Source organism: Balaenoptera borealis (genome assembly GCF_965194805.1).
Source record: "Balaenoptera borealis genome assembly, chromosome: 6".
Classification (NCBI taxonomy): Eukaryota; Metazoa; Chordata; class Mammalia; order Artiodactyla; family Balaenopteridae; genus Balaenoptera; species Balaenoptera borealis.
Window position 1 is genome coordinate 38,277,470 of NC_138863.1, and position 14,638 is coordinate 38,292,107.

General features: G+C 40.2%; 1 protein-coding gene and 1 long non-coding RNA gene across 3 annotated transcripts in view; one reads left to right on the forward strand and one right to left on the reverse strand.

Moving 5' to 3' along the window:
* Positions 1–14,638, reverse strand: part of LOC309631279 — a 357,852-nt gene that overhangs the window by 182,179 nt on the left and 161,035 nt on the right. The window lies entirely within an intron of this gene.
* ANKRD44 (ankyrin repeat domain 44) overlaps positions 1–14,638 on the forward strand; it is a 323,453-nt gene that overhangs the window by 154,020 nt on the left and 154,795 nt on the right. For both annotated transcript variants that reach the window (XM_082397319.1, XM_082397320.1), the window contains exon 4: positions 6,819–6,897. In XM_082397319.1, coding sequence (XP_082253445.1) covers positions 6,819–6,897 — 79 coding nt within the window. The remainder of the gene's footprint in view (positions 1–6,818; positions 6,898–14,638) is intronic.

Genomic DNA, 14,638 nt, shown 5'->3' on the forward strand with positions numbered 1-14,638 from the left:
CATGTTTGATTTTGCTGGTGGGAACATATAGATCTGGTATTTTCTGTACTCCTCTGTATTTGTGAGATGTTAAAAAGAAACATGATTTTTGTTTCCCTCCTTTGCTTTCTTTTCTTCTTCACAAATTTCTATTAATTCCCCACCTTCAGACTAAACATCTTTCCCGTTCTGCATATTGTTTGATTTGAATCTTTAATGTGTCTTTGGCTCTTTTCCTCATATGATTTGAAGAATCTCCAAGGTACATATTTTGTGTCCAGAGTTCTTTAGATATCTGCTTGTTCCTAGTGATCTCCGTTCAATATCACATAAGCTGGTTGGGCCTAAGTTGTTAGTAATTTCTTCGCTTCTTTGATATTAGTGGGAGTTTGAGTTGACGATTGGAACTTTAACTTTTGTATTTCATGACAGGAAAGGTTTGCAGAGCTTGTTTTTTAATATTGCTCCATCTGCCCGTCTTGGTATATAAGATATTTCTATGTAGGGAGGGATGTTTGTTTTAGTGTATGACAGATACTTACAATGAAGATTAGATCATGCACTTCTAGCTGAGAATTTCTGAAGCATGTAATAAACAGTTCTTAATCTTCAAAAGAGAGGCTTGGGGTGCCCCCTCAGTCGGCCTGCCTACACAGTATTTTCAGCTGCCAGAACGGACTCTCTGCCCATGTCAAGCTCACTTTACATGGACATACTTCTAGTTCCCTATTTTCTTTCATCTGCTTCTTTGGTAAACAGACGACAGAAACTTCCTCTGCCTGATCTTTCTATGACATACTGCAAATTTAGCTCAGACGCCAGCTGGCTCTGTGTCTTTGGCTATTCATAGAAAGGGAGGGTTTACCTTCCTTCCTTCTGAAGAAACCTGATTTTTTTCCATGGGTCCGAATCTGTTTGCCAAGGGCTATTTGGAATGGGAGCTCCTGGGGAATGGAAAAAGACCTCTCTTTTTGTGGTACTTGAACAGTCTTTTTAAAAACTACATTGATGAGTTATTACTAATCTGTGCTTGCTTTTGAATTGTTTTTTCCTCTTATATTCCTGGGTGTTGTAAAGACCTACACAACCATTCATGAGCTGTTGGTCATCACAGAGAATCCACTTGGGTAACAGATAGAAGTGAATGCAAATGGTGCAGAACATGTAGCTCGGCCACTCTCCCCAAAGGCTACTCTGGTCCTAGCCTGGTCCTGGATTCTTATTTTGATCCAGAAACTACCCCTAAGGCAGCCTATAAGATGCAGGCTGGGCTCTGTGACTGACCTGGAAGTCTGACCCAGGGCTTCCAAAGTTCCCATTTAAGCTGGAGCCAATGGGGCCTTTCGAGAGTCCTGGGCAAAATTTGTTTACTTCCCAGTTCAGGAGAGATTTTTTTCTTGTCGGTTTAGACTCCCTGCCCAGGCTTGGTCAGAATTGGACAGGTTTGGGGGCAATATTTACTACAACATTTGTCTCAGTTTATTTTCACAAATCTTTTAACATCACGAATATCACTAATTACCATGTCCCTGCTTTTGTTTCTGTTTTGATGTCCTAAATTTGGAAACTGGTAACTGGACTGTGTCTTTAGGGTGAGGACTGGATATTTTAAATTTTCTATTCCTAACATCCACCACAATGTCCGGGAGATAATACCTTCTCAATAAATGTCTGTGCCTAGAAAATACGGCTGAGTAAATGGTTGTAAAACATATCCCAAAGTCACTGTACTTATTTTATCCTTCTCCAATTTTTTTTTGTTAACTCTTGTTTTCATCTCTCTTAGACCAAAGTCTTACATGGTTTCTAGCGTCATTTGTACTGCTTCCTGTAACTCTTCCTTCATACCTCTTCCCCCAAATTTTGTTCAGTTAAAAAAAAAATAAGGTCTTGTTTTCTCCCTTGGGCTTTGTCCTTCATGTTTAAATGATTTTAAACATTACTCGTATCTCTGTCTGCTGCTTCTATATTATCTCAAGCTCTTGCTGGTTGTTATGCCTGCTGACTCTGGCTTATGGGGAATTAATTGTTCCTACGTGGGTCTGTGGTTTAGGCTGGTGAGCTCATCTTCAGCGGAGGTTTAATATGTGGGAATCCTGGATTGCTTGGATTGAGGGCACATCTCTCCAGATAGATTTTGTTTCTTCTTCTTGGCACCCTAGGGGTATCCTTGGCTTAGAACCAATTTTTATGCCGATTTTTTCGCTTGAAAGTTTCTAGACTGCAAAGGTATTGTGAATTCAAAACCCCAAACCACACGAGGGCAGACTCTGGGGACGTGGATGCTCAGGGGAGACACTTTTGTTCTTCCACCGAGAATCTAGGCCAAGGCATCGCTTTGCCATCTGCCCATGGAGCGTCTGGCTTTTTCTCGAGCCCACCATTGCACTTCAAGGATCTTTCTTCAAGACCACTTCATGGGTCTTCCAGTTCCAGTTCTCTACCTCACGTCCCATCCCTGAGCAAGTGTTCAGTCCCAGGCTCCTGGGGTATGACTTCTCCCTGCAGGGTAATAAGCTCATGTGCTTCCAGCTTTGGTTCTCACTTTACTGTTCATTTCTGGCCCCAGACTATTACTTTAACTTACTGTAAGCTCATTTAAATGAATGTTTACTATATGTTTGTCACATTTTCCCCAGAATCTCTTAGGGATTATAATGGAAAGTTTTTTAGACTATCAAGGCAACTTCTAAAATGATGTTCTTGTTTCCATTTTTATAAAGAAAAATGTTTTAGGTTGGTAACCAAGACACCTAATTCTTTGGCATCAGTTTGCTGTGTCGGGCAAGTCATATAATCTAGGGGTCAGATTCCCTATCTTTTAAATAGTGGTAACAAGACTTAACAACACAGTTCTGAAAGGTGTGTCTCCTCTGATAGGGATGTTATGAGATTTAAGTAATAGAATAGATGAAAAGACATTTTGAAAAAAAATTAAAAGCCCTGCATAAGTACCAGATAGGTTTTTTTTTTTTTTAAACATCTTTATTGAAGTATAATTGCCTTACAATGGTGTGTTAGCTTCTGCTTTATAACAAAGTTAATCAGTTATACATATACAATATGTTCCCATATCTCTTCCCTCTTGCGTCTCCCTCCCTCCCACCCTCCCTATCCCACCCCTCTAGGTGGTCACAAAGCACCGAGCTGATCTCCCTGTGCTATGCAGCTGCTTCCCACTAGCTATCTGTTTTACATTTGGTAGTGTATATGTGTCCATGCCACTCTCTCACTTCTTCCCAGCTTACCCTTCCCCCTCCCCATGTCCTCAAGTCCATTCTCTACGTCTGCACCAGATAGGTTTTGTTTCTTCTTTTAGATGCCATAGGGGTATCATTGGCCTAGGACCTATTTTTACTAGTATTATTACTAGTATTCTCTTTTCCCCAGAGCCTTCCCCCTCCTTCTTCTACCATTGCATCTCCTACTCCATTTGTCTAGCTTATGGCAAGTAGAGTGGCCCTGTACTTAGGCAGAGGATGAACTGCAGTTGGTGAGACCTGGCTGGTTTCACCTCATTGGGTATGGTGATAAATGTGGCTCTGTTATTCACACCTCAATTCATGATCCTGTACATCACTCGGGTTCCTTGCTGGAGAGCAGGTGTTGGTCAGTAGTAGTAATGCATTGTTATTTTGGGTAAGGTCTTAATAGCACATGAAATTATTTATGTGATTCTGCTGCTTCAGTGAACCAAACAACTACTGCCTGAATACAGATCTTCTCTGCAGTTACCTGTCTATGGCTTGTCACTGAAGGAGAGTGTCAATTGGCATAGATGTTCAGGAAGCTACAGGAAGCCTTTAAATGCATATTAACAGGAACACTGGGATTTACAGTCAAGGAGTTTTTACAATATGATCTCATGTAACACACCCATTTTATAATATAAAAACTTCAGTTTGAACAAGCCGTGTCATAAAAGGGGCCGCAGAATGAGCAAAGCCAGTTATATAATGATGGACCAACCAGATTTGGATATTGGTGTTTTCTTGGCTTTTATTTGAGGCCAAGTTCTCAAACAGAGCATTCACTTTGCTTCAGGTCAAATTAAAGTTATAATTTGCGTTGGGTTAGTCCTTGTTTAAATCACTTAGGTGAGGTTTAATTTGTTGAACAAAACTCTGGAACCAGTTCAATTCACGAAAGAACATATAATTATATAACTTTTATCCTAAGACCCAAGAGGTACTTTTCAGTTGATATAATGAGGATTCAAAGGGAATATGAAACTAAAAAGGAAAGTGCTTGTAGAAATATCAATAGAAGAAATAGAAATAGAAGACATTTGTGAAAGTCTGGTCTCAGTTATTTGTATAGTTCATTGCACAGATTAATACACTTGATTCTCAAATAAGCAAACATGTTTTTAAATATTGAACCTTTATTTTCACAGAAAGGATGATATAGCAATAAGAGGGTTAACCATGGTTGTATATCTTACTGAATTTTCCAAGGCATACCATTATTTAATAGGGAATAGTTAACATGACTGCCCTATTTCCTCTTATCTGTAGTGATTGCCTGCAGCATACATAGACAACATAAATTCCCAGCTAACTCAAACCCCCTCTTTTGATCCACTGAAAAGTTAGTTAATCCATTCATAAAACCTATTTACCAGACCTCCTAACAAATAGACTGGTCTGAAGATCAGTTCTTGTCATGTTCCCTGCCTGCCATCTGTTTTAGATATTAGTGAGTCATGAAATGCCTAAAAGCTATGGTCTGAAAGAGACTGAGAACAGAGGACCTGAACTGTCCACAAACAGAATAACAGAATCCTTAGGCTACAAGGACTGTTAGGTATATTGTCTAATCAAGTGATGGTAGGAATGATGATTAAAATCAGTAGTGAATCCACAAATCTCGAAACTAAAATGCATGCTAGTTTCAGGAGAAACCTCTAAGATAGCATATAGGCTTTGGTTACTGTTGTTATGGGACAGTTGATGGAAGTTTGTGGAAGAGACCACACACATAGACTAGTTCAGTTTGGTCAGTTTATGCTAAGCACCTACTGTGCTGCTACTATGGGGAGAGAGGGGAGTAAGACCTATTCTTTACTCTATGAGAGTTCTCAATCTTGGAGGGAAGATGTAACCAAACCAAACTTGGGTCTGCTCGCCTATGTGCCGTAAAGACAATCTACTGATACTGGGCTGTAGTGAAGGAAGGTGCAGCGTTTATCACAAGGCCAAGCAAGGGGTACTTGCCTTAGCAAGGGGTGGCTATTGCTCAAAATGCCTGCACTCCTCAATGGCTTTCGGGGAAAGGTTTTAAAGTCAGGGTGAGGGAGACGGTTTGGGGATGTGTGACCAGCTTGTGGACATTCTTCTGACTGGTTGATGGTGAGGTAATCGGGAGTCAACATCATCAACCTTCTGGTTCCAACTTATCTGGGGTCTACGTGCTTGTGGTCAGCATGCAGTTAACTTCTTCCTCTTGGTGGAGGTTTCAGTATCTGCAAAACAACTCAAGGATGTGGCTCAGGATATTCTCTGTAGCCGTTGAGGAGGAACTAAAGGTCCTAGACTTTGTTTAATGGCTAAACTATTATTATTTTCTCTTACTTTTCTTTGTTTCTTTCTTTCTCACTTCTTTGATTAAATTTATTCTTTGGAACTCGGGGAAGGCCTAGGAGGCTAAAGTTTTTCTACAAACAAGAGGCAGGTAGAGGACAGGGACGCGGGTCCTGTCCCGGGAAGGCCCCATAGGGTCCTGCTGGGTTACAGTATCACACAACTATCTATGCTGTGACGATAAAGGCTACTATGGAGCACTTGCTGGGCATGGGCCCAGCCTCATGCCTGCCTAGGACTTATTTACTTACATTATCTTGAATGTTCTTATCAGTTCTCTAGGGAGATATTATCATCTCCAGTTTACAGATGGGAAAGCAGTATTTTTTCCCCTGCCTGTTAAGCATGCTGCCTCTCAGCACGATATGTTAAATGCCTTGCCAAAGACTGAGACTGGAATCTGACAGGTGAAGGTCTAATCTTGACTCTGCTATATACCTGTGGGGTCTTGAGGACATTTCTTAATTTATTTGAGCCATAGTTTCTCATCTATGAAACAGAGTAATATCTACCTCACCTCTCAGCTTCAAGGTCAACATCCTCTGAAAGGCCTTACTCAACCACTCTAAGGAATCTTTTTCCCATCTCCCCAGTCACTTGATCTCATTATCCTGTTTTTATTTTGTTATGGCCTTTACCACCATCTGAAAGGATCTCATGTGTAATTGGCTTACATGACTACTGTTGGCCTCCCCACGTGATTATGAGTTTCATGAAGCCAGGGACTGGGCCTGTCATGGTCACCCTCCCTGTCCCCAGAATCTGGCTTCTGGCACATAGTAGGCATTCAATAAGTACTACATGAATGGGCAGTGGTCTAGGCAACAGTTAATGGAAAATGTCCTTGTGAACAATTCCACTAGGTTCTCTTAGAAAGAAAATAAATCATTGAAAGCTTTGAAATATGCTGTTAAGGTAGATAGAAAGATTTGAATTTTTTTTTTAACCATACTGAAGGTTTAAAAGTAAATTGAATTTCATCATCCAGTGTATGATGGTCCATCCTTGACCTGAACTGGGCTTCAATAAAAGGAGCAGGGAGGCAAATACGACACACAGACACAGAAATCGGGATCTTTCGTACACGTGACTGTGGGAGATGCTGAGAGAAATGTGTAACCAGAACTGACCTGAGTAGGTGTTTGGCCTTCACTCTCTGTCACAAGCATTAATCTCAGAGTGAGTGACAAGTCGTACTATAACTACAAAAGATACTTCCGGCTGCCACTGACTTGTTTATCTTTGCCATTGTTTCAGGATTCTGAGAAGCGAACCCCGCTTCACGTGGCTGCGTTTCTGGGAGATGCAGAGATCATTGAACTCCTGATTCTGTCAGGTAAATATCAGCTGTACTTAAAAGTCAACTGCAGATAAAAATTTAAATGACCAATTTACTGGATTGACTACTACAATGAACCCAAACAAAATTTCTTTACTGTGCTCGTGGAAGTTTGTTTGATCATGGAGTTTATTAGTAGACAAGGGACAATGCAAGACCTTCTTCTTATTGAAAAATGACTTCTCTAGTGAAACTTTTATATTGCTTTGAAAGTCTGATTCCTGACTGTCTAACCAGGCCCAGTATTGTAAATGAATTCAGTACATTTGGATATCTTTTAATTTTTTTTCATTGTAAAAAAACAAAGAACAAACAAGAAAACTGTTTTCTTAAGGTCTACATGAACACACGTAAATGTTTATATGTATCTACATATATTTAAATTGCATTACAAAACAATACTATGTTTTGCTTATGGATACATGACTGTAACAATATAATCAAAGAATAAAAATATGGAAGGAAAAGAAACATATCCATTTCTGGATAGTGGTTACCTCTGAGGAGGCCAACTGAGTGAGAGATGTCTTCAGGGGAGGGTATGAAAGAGACTGTAACTCTGTAAAATATTTTATTTTTTAAAAATTGGGGTAAATATGGCCAACACATGTTAAATCAGATTTGTGTGTGTACTGGTCTTTGTGATATTATTCTCTTTATTTTTCGATGTATTTTAAATATTTCATCAGATTTTTTAAATGTCAGTGTTTTCATTTTTGGAAACCTGTATGCTTGGTACATCTCACCAAACAGGTTTCCAAAACCAGTATGTGCTTTCTCTCTTGAGTATTTGCTAGACAAATCCCCAGAATGAATCTGAGCACGTGCACGTGTCTCCGTGTGGATTGTATGCAGGCCAGCTGGCTTTCTTCCTCCTTCTTTTGGTTTGGGGAGATTCAAATCTGGAGGCAATGCCTCTGCCCACAGACTATGCAAAAGGCCTATAATAAAGTTTTATCTTTGTTTGCAGTAGTAAAGGGAAACTGTAGAATTCCAAAGTCAGCTATGCAAAGGTAGGAACTGACATGGTGTTCGAGCAGATGGGGAGAACATTATGAAAAAGAAGCAAGCATTGTGCTGTGATACACAAAGAAGACTCACATTGCCCTTATTTTTTGTTGTGTTTGTGTCCTTGAGGTGGGTTTTCCCAGGAAACAAGTATTTGTGCCTTACAATGCTTGTGCCCCGTGTTCCTGACAATCTCGTGGAACTTAAGTTCGGCTCCATGTAGTATTTCTGGTGCTCTTGAGAACAGGCCTTCATTCTGATAATTCTAAAGATGTTTCAGGGCTGTGTTCCAAACAAAACATGTACTGTTTGATGCCGGCACAGTCTGTGGCTAACAGACAGCGCACACCTGGCTGGTCGCCCCAACAGTAGAAATTTGGCCCATGGAAAATTATAGGCAGAATTGGTGGGGGTGAAAAATAAAGAGTTTTGTGGTATGACACCTAATGTTCCCGACCCGCTGTACTCACCATCTAAATGTTGTATTAAGAGACAGCTCTGGGTCTCAGAGGAATGTTTGGTTCATGAATGTACAAATTCAAAACCTTGTTTTAGATCCCCAGCTTTGGTTTTTTGGTTTTTGGTTTGTTTTTCCACATTCGAAGGGGAAGGTTTTTTAATTCTTCAGCATGAAGGACCCATCTATTTTTTTTTCGGGCATCTGGGGTCTGGTGATCAAGAAACTTGGTTTCACCTCCCCTTCACGTGGGCATGGAGTACACCAGCCTCTTTTAGATGGGGCTTATTCAGTAGAGCCAGGAGAAACTGTTCTGTATATCTTGATCTGTACACCTGTTCTCTTAGCCCAGTCACCTAGGAAGAATCACTGGCTATTAATGTCTCTAGTATAATTTTGGGTGGCACATGCTATGGAATTTTTCCTTCTTCCCTCATCAAATTAGGAAGACTAAGGGCATGGGAGAGCATTGGGAAAGTTCTTTAGAAATTTTATTCAGCTGTGGAGACTTAGGCGAATTCTTGGAATTCTCATGGTTTTAATTTCCCCGAAAGGTCCTTTATTCAATTTGTATATATTCCTAAAGAAATATCATTGCAAGAGCAATGATTTCATCTCTGAGCTTACATCTGGCAGCTGACCCTTTAGGGAATCCAACCAAACTGTTTTCCAATTTAATAATGAATGAGGTGCTAACAATTCCCACGTTGGACAAATCACTTGGCTTTGCCAGAATTGCCCATTACAGCTGTGTTCTCCATTGTTGTATTAACTTACAGAGCATAGTGTAACCCAAGCCCGTTAAATTCCTACTGACATTATCTCCTGTTAGCCAGGCAGATGGAACCCTGAATGCCTCTGAGCAGACAGCGAGGAATTCAGGCCTTGCAGATTTCCTCTTCTAACTGCCGGTCCACATTCTGGCTTTATTTTCCCCACCTGCTTCTAGCTTCTGTTTTGGAACTGGCTGAGTCAGGATTAAGGCAAATACAAGGGTCAAGAGCTTGCTAAATCGTTTGCCTGGAGATGGATGAATGAGATCAGTGTGAACCAATCAGTGGCCAAGAGTTAAGAGCCTAGGCTTGAGATACAGGAAACAGAGCACACAGAGAAACAGCCACAGTAATGAGACCCTGTAGAGAAACTCTGGAGACACACAAGGGTTAGAGAGTTCTGGGCTGAAGGAAGAAAACCAGAAGTACCCACCCTCTAACATGGGAGTGTTTGTGAGTTGTAACTACTAATTAAAAATAGTAAATTTATTAGAACATAGGCCACCAAACAAGTGGTATTCCTGTAAAATTATTTCCTGTGATTGTTCAAAATGTGATTACTACTCCCAATGCAAATTGCCTCCAGAGCTGGTAGCAGGTCATTCTTTTGATTATCTCATGCATAACAAATATTCATCCTTTGAGGTTGGATTTGATTTTTTTTTTGGTCTAGAGAAAGAGGGGTGATTAAATGAGTCAATGCTGATTTTGGCCTCCAATGTAGTGCGATTATAAAGTAATGGGCCATTTGCTGATGGGTATATAAACTGGCTCCAAAGGCAGCTCCAAGGGAAGTTTTTAAAATGCTTTGGACAACTGCTACATACATGGAATTATAATACACTCTTCCAAGGGCATTGCTTTGAAGGACAGTGCTCCTGGGCTGTAATAAGATTTGGTCTGTTTGTTAAAAAAAAAAAAAAAAAAAAAAAATCAAAAGCAAGCTGATCTCACTGTATTATAATCATACTTCATATGATCTTTCTTTCATATTTCTTTTTCTTTTAAATTAATTTATTTATTTATCTATGTTTTTGGCTGTGTTGGGTCTTTGTTGCTGCACGTGGGCTTTCTCTAGTTGTGAGCGCGGCTACTCTTTGTGGTGCGCGGGCTTCTCATTGTGGTGGCTTCTCTTTGTTGCAGAGCACGGGCTCTAGGTCCGTGGTCTTCGGTAGCTGTGGCATGTGAGCTCAGTAGTTGAGGCGCACAGGCTTAGTTGCTCCGCGGCATGTGGGATCTTCCCGGACCGGGGCTCGAACCCGTGTCCCCTGCATTGGCAGGTGGATTCTTAACCACTGCGCCACCAGGGAAGTCCCCATATTTATTTCTATAATTAAAAGCCAAACATTGGCTAAGCCCGCCTTAAGAATCAGTTGTTCTCTCTGGCCTGTAAGAGTTTTAGTCATTTGGTTTACCTTTTTTCTTTATTCTTCTTCCTAGAAGACAGGGCTAAGAGAACAGAAATATTGCCTCTGGAAAAGATGCTCAGAGTTGTTTTTACTCCTAATATCTATGATAATAAAATCAAGTGTTAATAGGGATAAGATTTAAAAAAAAAGGTACTTAATTTGTAATTAGAGTTTAACTTTTAGTTGGGTCTTTGTTTCTGCAGAATCAGTATAGCCTAGTGCTTTAAAAAAAAAAAAATGATAAGCTTTAAAATGTCCTTGGGGAAAAAGCATTTGCCTTTAAATCATGAGACATGCAGACTCTGTGTCCTTCAGTGCACAATGGTGCCTGACAGGCAGGTAAATAACATGAAGCTTCCTTTAGAAAAATCAGTTATAAATATTCAACTCAAAACCATCTGATGTCTCCCTCTGACATGTAAACAAGACTCTCAGACAGACGGAGGAAGAGGATGAGGAAGCCGGTCTCACGGAATGACACTGATGAAATACTGCGTCCCGATTCAGATAACTCTGCTTTTGTCGTAATAATTTTGTTGTTCTGGGAGAGGAGGTTTACTCGGCAGCTGCCTCTTCAACCTTTTGGAGGAGGATTAGTAGAGGAATGGAGGACTTAAATAGTGACTGAAAGAATCTACTTCCTAGATTTCTAATTATCTTTCATTTCCTCAAGTAACCCCAAAGCTGCATGAACACAGTGCTGATGTTTGTTACACACGGGGCGTGTGTTGCTCTGCTGCGCAGCAAGCTCAGGGTCAAGGTGGTGGGATGAATCGGGAGACTGGGATTGACATGTATACACTAATATGTATAAAATAGATAACTAATAAGAACCTGCTGTATAAAAAATAAATAAAATAAAATTTAAAAAAATAATAACAAGACAATATAAATGTATGCATATAAATTATAAGAAAAACAGAGAAAAATAGGAGAAATAGGCAAAGAATATAAATAAATGGTTCTCAGAGAATGAATTATAAATGACCAGTAAACAAACATATTAGAAGATGCCCAACCTCACTGTTAAACAGGAAACCAAAAATGTGAGACCATTTTTCTCCAATCAGATTTGCACTATTTTATTTTATTTCTTTATTTTTTGGCTGCATTGGGTCTTCATTGCTGGGTGCGGGCTTCCTCTAGTTGCGGTGAGTGGGGGCTACTCTTCGTTGCGGTGCGTGGGCTTCGCGGTGCGTGTGCTTCTCATTGCGGTGGCTTCTCTTGTTGCAGAGCATGGGCTCTAGGTGCGCGGGCTTCAGTAGTTGTGGCACGTGGGCTCAGTAGTTGCAGCACTCAGGCTCTAGAGCGTAGGCTCAGTAGTTGTGATACACGGGCTTAGTTGCTCTGCGGCATGTGGGATCCTCCTGGACCAGGGCTCGAACCCGTGTCCCCTGCACTGGCAGGCAGATTCTTAACCACTGCGTCACCAGGGAAGTCCTGTAGTATTTTAAATAACTGATAATATCAAGTGTTGATGAGAATGTGGGGAAATTAAGCAATCATACACTGTGAGTGTGTACATTGATACACTTTGGAGGGTTCAGACTATGAAAACCAAAAGTGTGCTTGACTGTTGACACAGAAAGTCCGATTCTAATTATCTATCCTAGACAAATACTTGCACATTTGCGTAAGGAGTCATTTTCTGGATGTTCATAGCAGCATTGTTTGACTAGTGAAATACTGGAAACAATTGAAATACCCATCAATAGAGAGAATGTCTAAAAAAAATGTGTATTTATATGTTGGAATACATGTGGCAAATAAAGAGAATGGACTCATTCTCTAAGTTTCAACATAAACAGATATGAAAAATATATTATTGGATGAAACAAGGAAATTCAGTGTTATTACAATATGACACATTAATGTAAAATCATACTTATGAAATAGTGCTATAAATTTTTTAAAATTGTGTAATATTTTAAAAAACAAGAAGACTATTGTATTGGCCACTCAGCTTAATTCTCTGATTTTCTATGGGTACACATATTTGTATATGAAGACATAAAAGAAACCAGAAGCTCACCAACCAAACTCAGAGTAGTAGTTTTCTTCAGGGAGTGAAGAGAGTCCAGCATTGGGGATGATTCTCAAGGGGATTTTACCTAAATCTTTAACAATCTATCTTTTAAAAGAAGAATGCATTCATGTATTACTCATATGATCAAAACATGAAGTAAAATAAGTCTGCTGCTATTCATGGTGATAGGCACATTTTCATAGCTCTGGTTCAAGCCAGTTCAGTTGAGGAGACATTGCTGGATCTCTCTTTTAACCAGAAAGCATCCTTCATGTGGCAACTGTTAACTAAGGTCTCAGCTGGACTCAGAACCTGTGCCAGTGGTAGATACCCCCAGTCTCTATCCCTTAGTTCCCTGACTCTACTTCGATAACAGTTAGCAAGCAAGTATACAGTGTTTACCATGTGCCAGGAACTGATCTCAGGGCTTTTGTGGTACATCCTTCTAGAATGTTTAATGTTTTTACAAAAATGGGTTCATTCATTCATAATGTTTTAGTACTTGCTTTTTGCGCACAACCATAGTTTGTGAACATCTCTCCACGTTATTAAGCATTCTTACAAAGCATCGCAGCTACATCATGTGGCTGTATTGTAATTTATTTAACCAACTCTTTGTCTAATGCCAAAGTTGTTTCCAGTATTTTACTTTTATGACTAACCTTTCTTAAATCATCCTTAAAGATTAGTCTTAACATTTACCCAGTTATTTCCTTAAGATAAAGCATTCTAATGCACATATACAAAGACAAAAATAGGTTGTGTATATGAGAGAGAGAGGGAGGAGGGAGGAGAGAGGAGGAGGGGACAGAGGGAGGGAGGAGAAAGAGAGGAGGATGGAAGGTAAGATTTTGGGGTTTTTTTGTTTAACATCTTTACTGGAGTATAACTGCTTTACAGTGTTGTGTTAGTTTCTGCTGTATAACAAAGTGAATCAGCTATATGCATACGTATATCCCCATATCCCCTCCCTCTTGCGTCTCCCTCCCATCCTCCCTATCCCACCCCTCCAGGTGGTCGCAAAGCACCGAGCTGATCTCCCTGTGCCATGCAGCTGGGAAGGTAAGATTTGAACTTGCAGTGGCAAAAGCAGGTAGACACAGGTCAGGCATGCACTACACACATGTCCTCTGCCCTCGTCAGTATGCTGGTGGTTTGGCTGGTGAGGGAGCTACTGGGATGAGATGCTTACATTCAAAATGTGGTGATAAAATGGCATGTGGAAAGACAGCAAAAGATTCGCTAAGATTCTAGAGCCCTCCCACCTTTGGGTAGGCACAAACTTTTTTTTCTTTTAATTTTTTTTTTATACAGCAGGTTCTTATTAGATATCTATTTTATACATATTAGTGTATACATGTCAACCCCAGTCTCCCAATTCATCCCACCACCACCACCCCCCGCCCCCGTTTTCCCCCCTTGGTGTCCATATGTCTGTTCTCTACATCTGTGTCTCTATTTCTGCCCTGCAAACCAGTTAATCTGTACCATTTTTCTAGATTCCACATATATGCGTTAATATATGATATTTGTTTTTCTCTTTCTGAGTTACTTCACTCTGTATGACAGTCTCTAGGTCCATCTACGTCTCTACAAATGACCCAATTTTGTGCCTTTTTATGGCTGAATAATATTCATTATTGTATAGATGTACCACATCTTTATCCATTCATCTCTGGATGGGCATTTAGGTTGCTTCCATGACCTGGCTTCTGTAAATAGTGCTGAAATGAACATTGGGGTGCATGTGTCTTTTTGAATTATGGTTTTCTCTGGGTATATGCCCAGTAGTGGGATTGCTGGGTCGTATGGTAATTCTATTTTTAGTTTTTTAAGGAACCTCCATACTGTTCTCCATAGTGGCTGTATCAATTTACATTCCCACCAACAGTGCAAGAGGGTTCCCTTTTCTCCACACCCTCTCCAGCATATGTTGTTTGTAGATTTTCTGATGATGCCCATTCTAACCGGTGTGAGGTGATACCTCATTGTAGTTTTGATTTGCATTTCTCTAATAATTAGTGATGTTTAGCAGCTTTTCATGTGCCTCTTGGCCATCTGTATA